This window comes from Cibotium barometz, chromosome 31 (assembly GCF_041138505.1).
Source record: "Cibotium barometz isolate CiBa-2024 chromosome 31, ASM4113850v1, whole genome shotgun sequence".
Lineage (NCBI taxonomy): Eukaryota > Viridiplantae > Streptophyta > Polypodiopsida > Cyatheales > Cibotiaceae > Cibotium > Cibotium barometz.
In genome coordinates, this window is record NC_141076.1 from 33065598 (window position 1) to 33082279 (window position 16682).

General features: G+C 43.6%; 1 protein-coding gene across 1 annotated transcript; it reads right to left on the bottom strand.

The window, feature by feature from the left end:
* Positions 1 to 3892: 3892 nt before the first annotated feature.
* Positions 3893 to 15101, bottom strand: LOC147620758 (uncharacterized). The gene is made up of 9 exons (XM_086825029.1): positions 14699 to 15101; positions 14131 to 14308; positions 13333 to 13398; positions 13184 to 13241; positions 5313 to 5413; positions 5168 to 5212; positions 4563 to 5069; positions 4375 to 4477; positions 3893 to 4266 (listed from the first exon to the last, which is right to left on the bottom strand). The coding sequence occupies exons 2-9, from the start codon at positions 14281 to 14283 to the stop codon at positions 4184 to 4186; spliced, it is 1116 nt and encodes a 371-aa protein (XP_086681155.1). The 5' UTR covers positions 14284 to 14308; positions 14699 to 15101; the 3' UTR covers positions 3893 to 4183.
* Positions 15102 to 16682: the final 1581 nt, after the last annotated feature.

Here is a 16682-nt window from a genome sequence, read left to right on the forward strand (position 1 = left end):
CCTCATTGATTACCAAAGAAAATATTGTTGTCTCATTGATTACCAAAGAAAAAGAAGCCATTGTTAATCTAAGCACCCAAGATGAGGAGCTGTCACAGAATACATATGTCAACTAACCAAGGCTATAGAAGTCATAGATAAAGAATGAAGCCCTTCAATTTTCAGTATTTAGTATTGAAGTTAGGCTTCCTCGGGGAAAAAGATGTATGTATCTTTTTCATCTTCTTATATAATTCCAGTCTTTTCAAAATATATATATACATCTTTTACCTAAAACTATCTTTTACCTGAAACTATCTTTGTGAGAAAAAGAGGAGAGTCCTTTTATTCAATCAAACATTTTTACTAAACTATCTTTAAATTAAACATGCTCACCTAGATACGGAAAGGGAAGAGGAGAGAAGGTGATAAGGAAAGGAGAGAGGAGAGTAGGCAAGTGAAGTCTATGCTTCAAGCATGCAGGCTCAATCATGTTAAGTCTACGCTTCTCTTCTTTATTGTTTACACAAGCAGGTAGCTTAAACTAAAATTTATAGCATTCATTTCTTTGATGGCTCTGCTTTTTGCTTAAACTAAAACTCATGCGATGCTTGGTTTTGCCATCATTGAAATGCAACCATTTTTTTTTAAAAGCCCCTAGCCCACCAAACAACAGGCTATATTAAAATGGCTCTACTTAAATTAAAAGGGATTTTTCTCAAACTAAAATGGCTATGCATCTGCTTAAACTAAAATTTAGGTTATGCTTCTGCTTGGTTTTACAATTGGTGAAATGAAGAAAAAAATGAAGCAACTAGTCCTCCCAATGATATCATGGCCTATTGGTGGGGCTAGATGCCCATTTTTAAAATAGGGCTAAGATGCCCCATTTTAAAAAAAATTTATGGATAATATTTTGCTGCTAAGGTAGCCTTGATGTTGGTGGGGATCTTGATGTGGTCCTATTCTTTACCCAAGGCTAGGATTTGCAACCCATAAAATGTTTAAAAATCTAGCCCCACCAACAAGACATGATATTGCAGCCTATTGGTGGAGCTTAATTTTCTTAAAACTTTTGTGGGTAATATATTGCTTGCTTCGTGGAGCTTAATTTTCTTAAAACTTTTGTGGGTAATATATTGCTTGCAAGGTGGTCTTGATGTTGGTGACTTTTATGTTGGTCTTGATGTTGGTGGTGACCTTGATGATAGTCATGTTCTTACCCAATTCTAGGGTTTCATGTTTGTGGTGACCTTGATCTAGTCATGTTCTTGACCCAATTCTAGGGTTGAAATATATTAAAAATGGGGCATTTAGCCCCACCAAAAGGCCATGATATTACAGCATCTTGGTGGGACTAGATGCCCCATGTTTTAAAATGTTTATGGGTAATATATTGTTGCTAGGATAGGCTTGATGTTGGTGATTTTCTAGATGTTAGTGGTGATCTTGATGTCGGTGAAGATGCTGATGTTGATGACGATGATAAATGTATGACCTTGATGTATGTATGCTAGGGTGAGAGGGTTGTTTTAATAAAAAAAGAGCCCAATAAGCTGCAACAATATCGTGGCTAGTTGGAGAGGCTAGCAGTTGGACATTTTTTTCTGATTACATCCCCACATGATTACACAATGATAGTGATGTTGACGATGCCCTTGATTATTTTCTTGACACAAGTCTAGGGTGAGGGATGGCTTTAGAAACCCAACTAGTGTCTCCAAATTGGTCGCGATATCCCAGCCTATTGATGATGATGATTTTTCTTGACACAAGTCTAGGGTGAGGGACGGCTTATAATGCTTTAAAAAAAGCTACGCGTAAATAATAATAAAAACCGTGAAACACCCATTTCACGTTTTCGTGAAACAGGCCCACGCGAAAAAAAAATCCGTGAAACACCTGTTTCACGTCGTGAAATAGGCTCACGCGAAAAAATAAATAAATTTAATTAAGTTCGTGAGATCCATTTTACGGCATAAAAGGTCCCTACACTCAAAAGGGTCCGTGGGGGCAAAAAAAAGCCCTATTTGGAGGCTTATATCTCCTAAACCGTGAGGCCGATGAACACGTTCTAGTGCTCATCAGAAAGCCTGCATCGAGCTCTTCGAAATTGGTCTTGAATATCTGAGGTCAAAATCTTTCGTTTTAGTCTTCGACTAGTAGCCTCAAAATTCAACCCAAAAATCAAGGCAAAAACGAGCCTTGAAGCACTAACAATCACCTATAACTAGCATCTCCAACTGGCCAGGATATCGCGTCCTATTTTGGAGAGGCCGATTTAAGCCCTCATGGTGTGAGAAAGGAGATGAACTTGATGTTGTATGTGTTAATGATAATGTTGATGATTTTTATATTGATGTTGATGTTGGTGATGCCAAGGTCTTAAAGATCTTCATATTGGTGATGCCAAGATCTTGATAGAGTGATGCCAAGATCTTGATGTTGATGTTGGTGATGCCAAGGTCTTAAAGATCTTCATATTGGTGATGCCAAGATCTTGATAGAGTGATGCCAAGATCTTGATGTTGATGTTGGTGATGCCAAGATGTTAATAATCTTGATGATATTGGCAACGTTGGACAAGGGCTTAAAATGATTTTGTCCACCTAGCTTCTCCAATAGGTTGCAATATTACTCATTACATACTAAAATGAAACCTTAGAAAAGCACTCTTATTCTTGAAAATCCCACAAAATATATTTAATGTAAATGCAAAAAGCATTTGGATGCCATATTGATTATGTTTATGATAATGACGATGATGATTATGCTCATGACCTTGATTTTAGCCCTTGATGATGATGCTTATGTTAACGATGATGGTGGTCTTGATGTTAATGATGATGATTGTGTTTGTAAACCCAAAAAAAAAAGGCCCAACTAGCCCGACAAACTATGGGATAGGCATGGCCATTGCTGCTCCCAATCGACTACACTCTTGGCCAATACTTAAAAAGGACATCAAATTGGAGGACAAAAAACACGCCGCACCTTCTAACCTTCATGTAAGGCAAGAAAGTGAGCTAAAAGGCTCTACAAAGGGAGAAAAGACAAGCAATAAGAAGAGAAGAGAGTGGTCAAGCAAATCATAGAGTGGTTTTCAAGTTAACAATCTTTTTTTTTCTTTTTTTCTTTTTTTTTTGGGGGGGGGGGGGGGGTGGTTTAAATTGTGAGGCTGCTTAACACAATTTGAATTGGATAAGGTTTAAGGTTTGCAAAATTCATGAACAGACGGTTCCTTTAACTCGCATCCATGAGATTATGGATATGCTCATAAATGTGAGCTTAAGAGGGTCATGAGGCTAGTGGGCACAATAGACTCATGGTGGCAACTTTAAGGCTCTTACATAAGAAGATAATTACAATGAGGGGATAACTTAATTGGCTGGCTTGCTAAGGCCCAATTACCACCCTAGTAAAGGCCTAATCAAAGGCCTCTCAAGTGGTGATTACTGCTTCAAGTAGGCATTAAATTATATACTGATCCCCACTTGAAACATGAACCTCATTTTGCATCAGCGACAAAGAAAGGGATTTCAATACCTACACTAATACACTTCCTGAAGTACCAAGCCAGCTAAAACTCTGCAAGCAAATGAATCCATTGAACGATAGTGAAGATGCCATGGTGCCCATAAAATTGGATATCCTGCAGTAGTGCATGCACTCAAAGAGACCATTCACATGGAGAGGGCAGCCTCACATATACCCCACCCATTCACCTGACAACAAGGTCACTTGGTGCATGTGCACACGCACGAAAGGATGGTGGTGTGCCTGCAGTGGGAGTGGGTAAGACAAGGAACTACCCAACTCACGAGTAGTGAGTAGCAGCTCTGAAACATCAATACTGAAAGATCCTTGCACTGTGCCATACACAATACCCACATTGATGGAATGTATAAAAATCTTTCTAAAGGCAAAATTCTTTTATAACTTCTACAAATCTTTTGTTTCAGGTGTTCACAGCTTTACTATCACCGCCAATAGTATGTTCACTCATCCTGGTACATAACTGCCCTTCGTTCTCATGGGAGTCTGAAGTGCCCAATAATTAAATAATGAATATTCCTCGAGGGGAGAAACATATATATATGTATTCCCATCTATTCAGAATAATGAGGAGATAAATATATAAGCAATAGCTCATTGGACTCAAAATGCTGAGATATGTGAGCATAATGTGAATCTGGTAATCGTGTCACCGATGAAAAAACTTCCATATTTCCTTCGCATTAAATGAGCTATCTGTAAAATCTGCAACAAGGTGGGCTCCCAAGACACCTGTAAAACCCATAATCCCAAAAATTAGGCTACCATAAACTTCTAAATTGGAGACCACATGAGACTCAAAAAACCCATCAGAGAGTTTTTCTTTAAAGTGTAGAATACCATCGTCATCTGCTATACACTTGAACTGCCGTGTTCCTCCGCCAGAGCCATAGTAATGCTTTTTACCAGCCAAATACACCACCCCATAGCGAGGTCGAAGACACTGCATGAAAGCCAAGTTCAGTGTCCCCAGCTAAGAAGACAACAAAACAAAGAATATAAAGTGAGATGCAGCACTCCAACTTTACCTTCATGATCAGGTTATACAATTTGGGTAGAGACAGAAGAGCATAAACAGTCTCTGACATCAGAATGATATCATATCCACCCTCTAGACCACCAGATACATTCCCCCTCTCACAAGCACGGCTTCCTGACAACGGCCTCTTGATCTTGGTCATACTATGGCTTGATCTATGAAGGCTTTGATTACTGTCAACGTGCCTGGTACTACCAGAAACTCCATTAACCTCTGAGACTCTCGGATTAAAATGTCCATTGTCATCATTATCACACGCTAGATCAGCTTCATCTGGCCTTACTAAGGACAATATACTGTCCATATCTGTCCAGTCTCCTGCATAATAATGAAGTTCTGGTTTCAACTGTTGACTTGTCTTAGCAGTGGCTTGTCCAGCATCACTGAGACGAGCTTGCCGAGACTGAGCATGATCTAGATTGGCAGTCACGTTGGGAATCGTGAGACTTCTTAAGACCTCCACATTGAGATCTTGGAAGTGAACCACTGATGCTCCCTGCAACATTAAAACTCTATAACGATGGTAGATGAATTCAAAGAGTCATAGAACTTGATTATGAAGCAACATGTGCATTAATTAAATCTAAAACTAACCTTGAGACAAGCAAAGATGCCTGGCAGACCATGGCCGCACCCAAGCTGTTCAAGACAACACCAACAAAGCCTCAGCCATCTCCAATGTTTTGAATGACTTCAAGAACATTGTATAGAATGAAAGATTGCATGCTGAAATACGGACCTCGAGTACTCGTTTTCCTCGGAACGACAGCTGCCCGTCCTGAATTTCCCGACGCAACGTGTTGATGAGCTCAACAGCACATTTGGACAATTTCAAACTCCCTGTTCATAACAGCACAAAATTATAGATTAAGTATATCCCACAGCTGAGATACAAAATAAGCAATGAATCTCTCTCTCTCTCTCTCTCTCACACACACACACGTGCGCGCGCGCACGCACACTCACACTCACACACACACATCACAAGCTTGTATTCTTTGCTGAAGAAGTTGCAGAACAACTCCCTACATAATTGAACCAGTGCCATAATATATTATTTGCACAACTGCTGTCATTTGACCACACACCCACCATTTACACACAGAAGCGGGAAGATGGCAAGGTGGATCTCAGTCAGAGAGGAGATGCACACAATGGGGAAATTGAGCAACACACCCCGTTGGAATGCCCAGATTATACCACTATCTGTACATGTTTTCCTTGCATATTTGAGAGATGCTATGACATCCATACCTTCCTAGCACAGAAATCTCCTTGACCAGCTTGTACTGCAGGAGACACACTCTATAGGCTCTGATCGCTGTGAGGAATGCAGATCGTTAAGAAGATTTTTGAACATATAGCACCTCACTATGCTGGTCGACCAGCATAAAATGCTGTCGGCCTGTTCACAACCTGCCATGTCATCACCTGCCACATGGCACCTGCGGCGTGCGCTGGCCAATATTTGCTTAACTGCTGTCATTTGACCACACACCCACCATTTACACACAGAAACGGGATGATGGCAAGGTGGATCTCAGTCAGAGAGGAGATGCACACAATGGGGAAATTGAGCAACACACCCCGTTGGAATGCCCAACTTATACCACTATCTGTACTTGTTTTCCATGCATACCCAAGAGATGCTATGACATCCATACCTTCCTCTCACAGAAATCTCCTTGACCAGCTTGTACTGCAGGAGAGACACTCTGTAGGCTCTGATCGCTGTGAAGAATGTAGATGATTAAGACGATTTTTGAACATACCAGCATGAAATGCTGTCGGCCTGTTCACAACCTGCCATGTCATCACCTGCCACATGGCACCTACGCTGGCCAATCTCCTGTGCTTGTTGCCCGACTCCTACAGGCCAGCCATGCGCACCTAGGGTGAGGTGTATTACATTCTCCCCCACTTGCATTGGGGCTGCCCTCAATTGTACAATGTCTATATAAAGTGCCCTTTCATAAAAGGAAAAGATCCAAGCAAAAATACCCCAAGATCTTGAACACTACGAGACCACTTTGCGTCCGGTGCGAAGATCCGGCACTTTCCATGTGTCCAAACGTTCATTATTAATAATCACTACAGGCCCAAGTATCCTCTGGTAGCTCACGGAAAGCACACTCAAGAGAAAGGCCTGGCAAAACTCCACTATCCACACTCCAGCCACTAACGCATCGACTCGGATCACAATGCTTGCTTGCACCAACTCTAATGCACCAGGAAGAACGAAAAGAGAACCAAGAACAAGGCTCCATAGAGGACCTGCACCAAATCTGTATCCGTCAATACTGCTTGGCACTTGTATGTCTAGATCATCTCTCTCTGGAACACTCCCTCCAAGTAATAAATCCGTTGATACACCGAACCAAAAACTTTAATTGTTGTGGATACAATCTCCAAAAACTATGTACTGTGAAGACACTCCCACTAGCATATCCTCCCAATGTAAGGACAAATCTAGTGACATGTCCTCCTATGGTGCCTCCATGACACCAGGCACTAAAGAAACTCCACCCACTGCAAACGGCAGGTGAGAATAGTCCTCCTGTAGTACTAGCCTTGAAATAGAAAGCACCCCCACAATGAGGCCAAAGATTCTCCACCTAGTGGAGATGGCAACTATGAAAACTCTCCCTCAGAGACCTAGCTGGAAACTTCCTCTATTTGAGCATGTGGCATGATGCAATGAAGCACCATGGGTGTGTGCTCAAGCCTCAACCCCAGAAATGAAAAAAATTGAGACATGCACACACATTTCCTTCACACTCATCCTCCGGTTCTGAAGAAGCTGCCTCCTCAACATGAACCGTGTCTGAAAAATCACAAGGCTGATGTGCATGAACATCAGCCTGCAAGGACAGTTTCAAAACACTAACTTGCTCCGACCGCCGGACGGTCCTTTAAAGCATGAGTAGAAACTTCCAAAGAAGTGCTACAAGTAGTCAATTATCTACTCACCCTGCTTCTCTGCTTCTGGGCAAAGCGCTCCCATTGCCGCTTTAGCTCACCATAAAAGTCAATCACACGGGATGGGGGACGGCCATAAGTAGGGAACAGGACAGGGGAGGGAACGGCACTCAAAAAATACTTTTTTGTTAAGTTTTTCTACTCTACACTTATTCTACTTTGGAAGTACATCAAAATGAGCACAAATTTACACTAAAATGGTAAGCTTTTGAGTCATATTAACACGCCGATCAAAGAGTGAAGGCATTGACGGTTGATTGTATTAATAATTAAGTAGATACAAAATGAGGCATGACTCAACTAAGCCTTAAGGAGGCAAAATACATGGAAGGACTCAAATGAGTGTGACAAAAAATGTTAAAGCCTAGAGGCTAGTGGCTAGAGCTAAGTAATAAGCCCATGAATCATGATCCATGAATGATCATCCACGTGAAGCGCTCGCCTCATGGTCATGGGTAGCTTGTGCCAAATGAGCATCAAGCTCATCCTCACTGGAATGCTGCTGCTGCACCTTATCCTCTTGTTGCTCGCCTTGTTGACTCATCTCCCACTGGGTGAAGGGATCTGCCTTCTTGGTCACGCTCTTGCAAAGCATTCGCAAGTTCGCGCTGACGAAGACAAGGTCATTGGCACGCTCTACCCCGAGTCGGTTCCTCTTCCTAGAGGCAACGTGGCTGTAGGTGCTCCAAAGTTGCTTCAAGCAAGAGGAGCTGATGGCCTGGCTAAGTATGCGGATGGCCAGCTGCTATAGCTCCGGTCCATTCGAACCAAAGTCCTCCCACCATAGTGCAGCACCAACTTTGGAGCGGTCGATCTGTGCATCATGACAACCATAGGAGCCATGAAATGACCTGTACATGGAAAGCTAGTCCCTGATCTTGTGCCTAACCGATGCATCAGGCACAAGACGGTCCAAGATGATCCTCCATCTAGCGCTCACCTCCCAGTCGCTCTCCTACTTGTTGCCTTGGAATTTTGGGTCCACCACATAAGCTGTTGCATGCAATGGAGAGTAGTAGGAATTCCACCTTCCTAGACACAAGGGCACCCTTTATGGGCACCCACACTTGGGCCATGGTTGGGAGAGGTGGGTGCATGGTCACCTAACCACCCTCCCTTGGAAGCCTTCAAACTGGCTGCCCCCCATGCAAAGGGTGAGTCGGCCAGCTGTACGTGGCTCGGCCACCTTTGCCCAGGCGTCCTACTCTTCCCCTGAAACGGCTGCGCACAGGGCCTCTCTTCTCTTGCCCGCAAGCGACTGCAACCAGGCGACCCTGTCATATATTGCCCGCAGGCAGCTGCGCACAGGTCACCCTTATCTTGCCCGCAGGCGGCTGCGCACAGGTCGCTCTTCTCTTGTCTGCAGGCGGCTGCGCACAGGTCGCTCTTCTCTTGCCCGTAGGTGGCTGCAACCAGGTGTCACTTTTCCCTTGTCCCTATGCAACTGCACTCAAGTGCCTCTAATTCTTGTTCTCCCACTAGCGAGCTACAGGCGACACTCTCACTTGCGGGCGGGCAACAACAGTAGTAATAGAGCCTTTTCCTCTCATGTGTGGGTGCCTAGTTCTACTAGAGGCCATACTCATTGTTTTACAAGATACATTGATTGAGATTCAAGCAAAGGTCTTTGGTGTAAATCTTTCGAGGGATATTCACTCCTGCTAACACCCGTTCGGTGCCGGGTAGTCCAAGCTTTTGGAGAACCACGGTCCGTGGGTGCCGAGATCAGGAGAGCCAGGCATTTGTACGGGAGCGCCTGTTTGTGCGTGGTCCTGGAACACCAGTGGGGCGCTCTCTGCGGATTCCAGTGAAGGCACGGGACCGTAGAGACTAGACTTCATCAAGTGGGTCGCTCTACTACGAACGTCTACTTCAAGTTTTTTGTTTGGTAACTGTTTTTTCATTTCAGTTGTACATGGACATCATCTGGTTCATTGAACCCATGGAACATTGTATCACTTAAATACTCCCAATAATATATCATATATTGAGGGGGGGGGGGGGGGGGGGGGGGGGGTAGGCCCGTTCCGGCCCCAGTGCTGGTGTCCATTGATCATCATTTCATTTCAGTTTTTCAATTGTTATTGAGTTGTCCATTCATATTGTGATATTTAAGTTGTGCTATTACGCGTGTGGGTGTCCAACGGAATCTACCCCCACTTGACGGGATCGGTTTCAGCCACTCATGGTGTCCTTGCTGCTGCTTCGACCGCCTCGTAGACGGCAAGCTTGTCAAGAAGTTCCGTCTCTTTTCGGGCGTGACATTCGTGCAAAACCACACCTCATGCCCACTCTCATGCAAGAGGTGGGCTCGCAATTTGTCGGCGCCACCCGTTCGCCGGTATTGGCAAAGCTTGCATGCCCATGGCCGAGAACCGCCTCCATGAGCAGATGGGGTGTAGTTAACCTCCTCCCACCATGTCCATCCCATTGTCCTTCTACGGGAAGCCCCGGCACGTGAGGAGGATGCCATGGTTGAAGATGGCTTGAGCCTTGAGCCGAGAGAGAGAGAGAGAGAGAGAGAGAGAGAGAGAGGCTTGACCTTGAGGGAGAGAGACTAGAGACTAGACTCTAGAGTGCTTGTGTGAGCCTAGAGGCTTGGAAGTTGGAAGACTCAAGAGGCTTGAGGGAGAGGTGAGAGAGAGAGAGAGAGAGAGAGAGTCTAGATAGTAGAGAGTAGAGCCTTGTGTGAGGCTTGGAACTTGGAAGTTAGAAGAAGCTTGAGGGAGAGAGACTAGAGAGAGTAGATACACTCATAGAGTGTGGCTTGCCGCTTGAAGCTTGAAGCTTGAGGCTTGAGCAATGAGCAAACTTGCAAAGTGCCAAAGACTCAAGACTCAAGAGACTAGAGGGAGAGAGAGTTGCTTGAAGGTGCTTGTGTGTGTGTGTGCTTGTAGCCTTGTAGCCTCGTTCTTATATAGATATTAGATAGGCAAGAGAGAGAGGCAAGGGCCAAGCCTCAAAGGCCAAGGCAAGAGAGAGGCAAGGGCCAAGGCCCAAGCCTCAAAGGCCAAGGCTTCCCCAAACGACCACCCAAACAACCAGAAATGGCCAAAAACAGCCAGAAAACGGGCAAAAAAATGACCGTTGCAAGGCGCAACGGCTCCCTGCCATCCCCCCACAGTTCCGTCTCCCACAACGTTCCCTAGCCAACAGCCGTCCCCATCCCTTGTGAGGGACGCCTCCAAGGGGACGTCCGACCATCCCCTTCCGTCCTTGTTTCTCGCGCGTCCCTAGACGATGTCCCAAGCTACCGTCCCTTCCGTCCCCTGTGACTATGGTAAAAGTCCACAGAAACAAACTACTTCAAGACCGGTCCTAGCAAGAAACGGAGTGATGCCTAAGTAGCCTTCTATAAGGTCTCCAAGGACCAAGCCCGAGGATCATCTGACCTAGATCCGAAACTCTGCTTAGCTGGGACATGGGGACCTGGAGGGTTCACACGTGAGCTAAGGGTGCTAGCTGGATGAGGTCTACATTAGCTAGGAGCTTATTGTTAATAGCCTAAGGCTAATAATGGCAAAAAGCTTATAAGTAAAGCAAGAAAGCTTACAAATAAACCAAGGGCCAATAATAGCCAAGTTATTGCTATAGAAGCGACCTTGAGGACACTTATGAATTATTGAAGTATCCACGCGATAGACATGAGGGCTACCAGGGGCGTGCAAGACCTCAAGGCCATGGAGCTTTAAGGTGGGTGGTTAGGCCTAGTGGTATGGGATGCTAGGTTGGGGCCATTGGTATCGACCAAGCTCGTGGCAATGAGATATCAAGTTTGGGGGTGGTTCGAGGCACTAAACCTACAGTTGGGTGGTAAGTCGCTGGCCACAATCAATCGCGGTCATGCGTAGGTCATATGATCCTTGGGCTTGGTCCTTGGAGTCAAAAGGCTTCAAAAGCTTCAATAGAACCCGACAAATCGATAGTCCCCAAGAGTCAAGCCGATGAAGGCAAGGAGGAACTATCCCGAGAATCCGATGAAGAGACTCCGCAAAGGAGACCATCGGTGATGTGAACGTCATCTCTCCTACCGTGCATGTATAGAATGACAACCGCCGAACCGAGAGCAAAGCTCATCCAATACATCCTTGCCTGCATCCAAAACCCTGCTTCAAAAAGTCTCGCCACTTCATCTTGGAATAGTCATGCCCCTACTGGAAAAGGGCTCGACGTGTACGTTCCACTCTATCTAAACAGGAGTGACACATCTGCCAAAAAACCCTTCTATTTCTTCATGGACGCCTTCATGCTAAGATGCAAATCAATGATCTATGAATCCATGGCCCAAAACCAAGGATAGAAAATGATGGCGAAGGTTGCAACCCTTCGCACTGAGGAAGGGTGGGTGGAATGAAGGGGACACCAAAACACCAGAATGAACCCAGATAGTGATTTTTTTCCAAACTTGGACTTGTCCACACTTTGGGGCTCTACCATATCCAAGCATGCTTGTCAACACATACGATTGCTAGAAAATAAAAAATTTGCAGGTTCACTAGGCTCTGATACCAACTGTAGAGCACTTGTGCACTCTTAAAACTTAGGGAGTCTACCATATCCAAGCAATAAACACACACGAGTGCCAGAAAAGAAAAAATTTACAGATTCACTAGGCTCTAATACCAATTGTAGAGCACTTGTGCCTATGTGCTAAGGTTTTCGGAGATAGGAAAGAGTAGGAAAGAGTGTGGCTGAATCACACATAGACCAAACACAAGAGTCCTACACTATTGATATGTATTATGTACAAGAAAGAAGTGTTACAACTTTACTTCAAGTACAAAAGATGACTGAGAATGAAGACGTCACTTCTCAACCCACATTGCCTAAGATCTCCTTGTCTAGCCTGAACTGCAAGAGATGCTTTGTGGGCTCTGATCGCTGATAAGCAATGCAAACGATTATGATGATTTTCCAAAATGCTTATATGTAGCACCTCCCTGTGCTGATCGGCCAGCATAAAAATGCTCTGGGCCTATTCATGACCTGCCACATCATCACCTGCCATCTGGCACCTGCGTTGGCCAGTCTCCCACACCTACTGCCCAACTCCTACCGGCCAGCCATGTGTACCTAGGATGAAGTGTGTCACAATACACAACCCCCCCCCCTCCCCCCCTCCTCTCTAGAGAAGACAGGCTCGCAATCCTCAAGCAATGAAAACCTTGAAAGCCACAACAATAGCAAAGGAGCTCATGCAAACACAGCTTGAGTAGAAGCGGGAGAGCCTAGTATGACAGTTGTCAAAACTTGGCATTGGCAAGATCCCAACCTTATCCTCACGTTTTTACCTATTCATTTTTTTGCCGTTTTGAAAATGTTTTGGGACTGCCATTTCCATTCCATTGCGATGTCTAGACAGCTATGCAAAAGTCATCGTCCAGAACTTTCATGTCCCTAAATCAATACACTCTCAGTCTTTTGACTGATATATCTCTGGACCGCAAAACTAAACAAGCTCATTCGTAGCTTGTTATTGCTTTACTTTTATCCTTAATCATTGTTAAGCAGCCTTCAAGGTCCAATGGGTCATATCTTCTCTCTCTCTCTCTCTCTCTCTCTCTCTCTCTCTCTCTCTCTCTCACACACACACACACACAAAAAAACAAAAAAACACACATTCATGCGCACCTTCAAATTTTCCAGCAGCATTCTCGACATGGCTGACATCCGCAAAATTTGCTTGAGCCTACATATCCCATTTGAAATGGTTCAAAAAATAATTAAGTCACCATTCAAAATTACCTTGTAATCAACACCATAAGTATACCATGTATTACCTTTAATAAAGTGAGGCCTCCTTGTAAATTAATTGTATCTGCTACAAATGACTTAGACTTCACAACCTGTCCAAGAAATACACAATACTATCTTTTTAAAAATATTTTTGTAATCGTGCCCCTTCTTGAAATTCAAGCCCATTATGCATTGATATACCAACAGACATAACCACAAGAATTATGACGCAAAGAACACACCATAACATCCATAGGCATGACCACAAATACAAACATACACCAAATAAGTCGCAGAGTTAAGAACCAAAGAGCGTATCATATACAAACATACGCCAATACAAACAGCTAAGATTCACCAACAAAAAGGGCATGGCATTTTAACGTATGCCAATAAAAACAGCTTCAAGGTGTGTTGCAAGTAGATGGTCACCGATAAACAATGCTTCACAAACACAGCCATAACGCGCATTGCTATGGCCATAGTTTTCATGTAAGTACAAAACAATAAACAGCAGGCATAGATGGGCACACGATTAGGTATGTCATTCATGAACATTCACCCTATAGAAACATACACAACCATAGACATAGGCGGAGGCCACACACAACTAGGCATGTCCTTCAAGAGACATTCGTCTAACGAGAACATACACAACCCATTGACATAGCTATGGATTGCATAACATATGCCCATCCATCTATGTACATGGTTAAAGAATTTAGAGGAATAACCAATACAGTGATAGCCACGGAAACAACAAACAGTTATCAATGGGCATAAGAAATTAGATATGCAGGGAAACTCAAAACACATGATTGCAAGGGTGCATGTGAACTCACATCTGAAGGAAGAACCTCGACGGGAGCGGGAGGAGGATAGAGTGCATCCTTGTTTCGAATCTCTTGGTAGAGCGCTTCGCTCTTCTCCAAGGCGTGCATAATGCGATACGGTGCCAATCCGGAGAGCCAGGCAAGCAGCGAGGGTGCCCTCATTTGTGTCCAGAGGTAATAGAAGCCACTAATCAAGAAGCAAAACACACACACACACACACACACACAGAGTTAGAGTTTGCCCTTGTACAAAAACATTGGTTTCCCATACAAGCATCAGGAGCATTGCCAAAGGAAAGGGGAGGTTGGGTTTTGTAATAAAGCATTTAAAAGGCCAAAAAAAGGGGTTACCAGATGACATATAAAAAAGTATTACATTGAATCATAACAAGAAATGAATACATGCTCAGAAAGCTATTATTTTTAAAATTAAAAAAAAATCCTCAATCCGTAAAACCTTTGTTACAAATTTTAATTTCCGGAATTTTAGGACTTTTTCTTTCTTCAAAAATGGAAGTTAATTAAGACCAAGGAAAGGGGCACTAATAATAAATGACAAATAAAAAAGAAATCATACCCGCCAATCCTCGAGCTTTGCTTGATTGCGTCTTATGTAACCTCGAGCCTTGATTTTCTGCTTTCTACTGTAACCTCGAGCTGGGCCTTTTTGTTTCAATGTTTATAACGGAGCCTGTCGGCTTCGAATGTGGAAATCCAGCAGAAAGAATGAAATCGACATGATCGATGGAAGAGCAACTCCTGGACTGGTTCGATCGGACGGTGGAGAATTTGTCAAGAGACAAAAAAAGGAAGCTAAGAGTGAGGTGGTCTTGGCTATGGCGGAATGCGAGCTCGGGGGTATGAAGAGAGCACACACAGAGACCCAAACGCAGAGTAAAACAATATATAAGGACGAGGAGGAGGAGGAGGAGGAGGAGGAGAAGATGAAAGAATGAAATCGAGTGCTGGCTTTTCCACACGCTTTCTCCGAACACTTGTCTTTGTCGCCACGCTTTTTTTCTTGCTGTTTCTCGCTTTTGTATCAACCGTCGATCTAGCCCGTGATCCAACGGCCTGCATCCGGCCATCACATATATAATAATTAACGAATATTTTTAATCCCATTTTTAGCCCACCTTAGATCTAGTTCCCACGGCCAACACACTCTCACACTCTCTCTCTTCTTCTCTCTCTCCCCCCCTCTCCCAGTGTTAGATATAGACAGTCTTTAGTGTATTTTTCACAGCTCAATTTGGAAAAAACCGGTCGAAATTTGTGTTGTCCTTCAAATACAGTAACGATTTTGAGAATTATAGTTATAAAATCCGTTGATCTGTAGATTTCTGAAACATAAAAATCTCTCCTTGTTCAAACTGGTTAAGAAAAATATACTCTCCTAACATTCACACACACGCACACACTTTGCCCCACAGCCTCCTTTCAAAGATAGAAGCTTTTGTTGAATCTTCGTGGATTTTTAACAACGTGTTCCATAAGTCTACACCCACCTTTGAAACTTTCTCCAATTCACAATTTCACAAACTACCTACATCACATGTCCCTCCTCAAGGCTTTCAATGAGTGCAAGCCCCTCCCCACATTGACCAATCTCACTTGTTGACCAACTTTCATACAACTCATGCCCTACCCTTGAACCTTTCATCACCTCCGTTATCTCCTCAAGAAAACTTTTCCTCCTCCTCCTCTCACTTTTCTTAGCTCCTCCAATGTCGCATCAACCACCACACAACATTGTCCCATTGATAACAATATGAAGACAATCAATGGTTGAAGACAAAAGGGAAGCATATTTTTCCACCGGCAGTACACCCTCCTCAAGGAATCACCCACTTCTTCTACCTAGGATCATCTCTCATCTTTTCATGTACTAAAAGAAACATTTTCCCTTCCGTACATGAATCATTAAAGCAAACCAAGTAAGAAGAGGATAATAAGCACACTGCTTTCCCTAACATGTACATGTATTATGTGTATACAAAGTGTATTAGTATAAGAAAGCATATGTTCAATACCTTTTAAGGTGAAGGAGTCTTGATACAGCATGCAACTTTGATTCACATATTATTACTATTTGAGATAAAAGAATTTAGGTCTTCCTTATGTTTATTTTCCATCATGTTGAAACTTTATATTCACATTGACAATGCATGCACATTTCCATGTATTGTCAATCATGATAAGAAGTAAAGGATTTTTCACTTTACGTATTGGGACAAGAAAGAATGCTTAAACTACATTACATGCATTTAGTGGCATTTATGCAACAATTCGTTCCATGTAGTCCTCTAAAGCAAGCCAAATGAAAATTATGAGGATATGCCTCTTTGGTTTACTAAGCCCAGTTTACTAAGCCCACACATATTCGCACATGTATGCATGCTCATGCACACTCACACTCACACTCATGTGTGTGTACATGCAAATGTGCATGCCCACATGTGCATGCCCACAAACCCACACACCCACAACTACACATGAATGTTAATGCCACTATTTTGGCATGTTAAATACCTAAGCCCACATATCCACGTATTTACCTG

Bases quoted from the DNA above. Each gene is read 5' to 3' on its own strand.
- LOC147620758 (XM_086825029.1), bottom strand. From the start codon at position 14,283: ATGAGGGCACCCTCGCTGCTTGCCTGGCTCTCCGGATTGGCACCGTAT. The intron at 4,478-4,562 runs GTAAAGTTGGAG...GCTTTCATGCAG, and splicing joins TGTATAACCTGATCATGAAG to TGTCTTCGACCTCGCTATGG. The intron at 4,267-4,374 runs GTATTCTACACT...TGGGTTTTACAG, and splicing joins GTGTATAGCAGATGACGATG to GTGTCTTGGGAGCCCACCTT.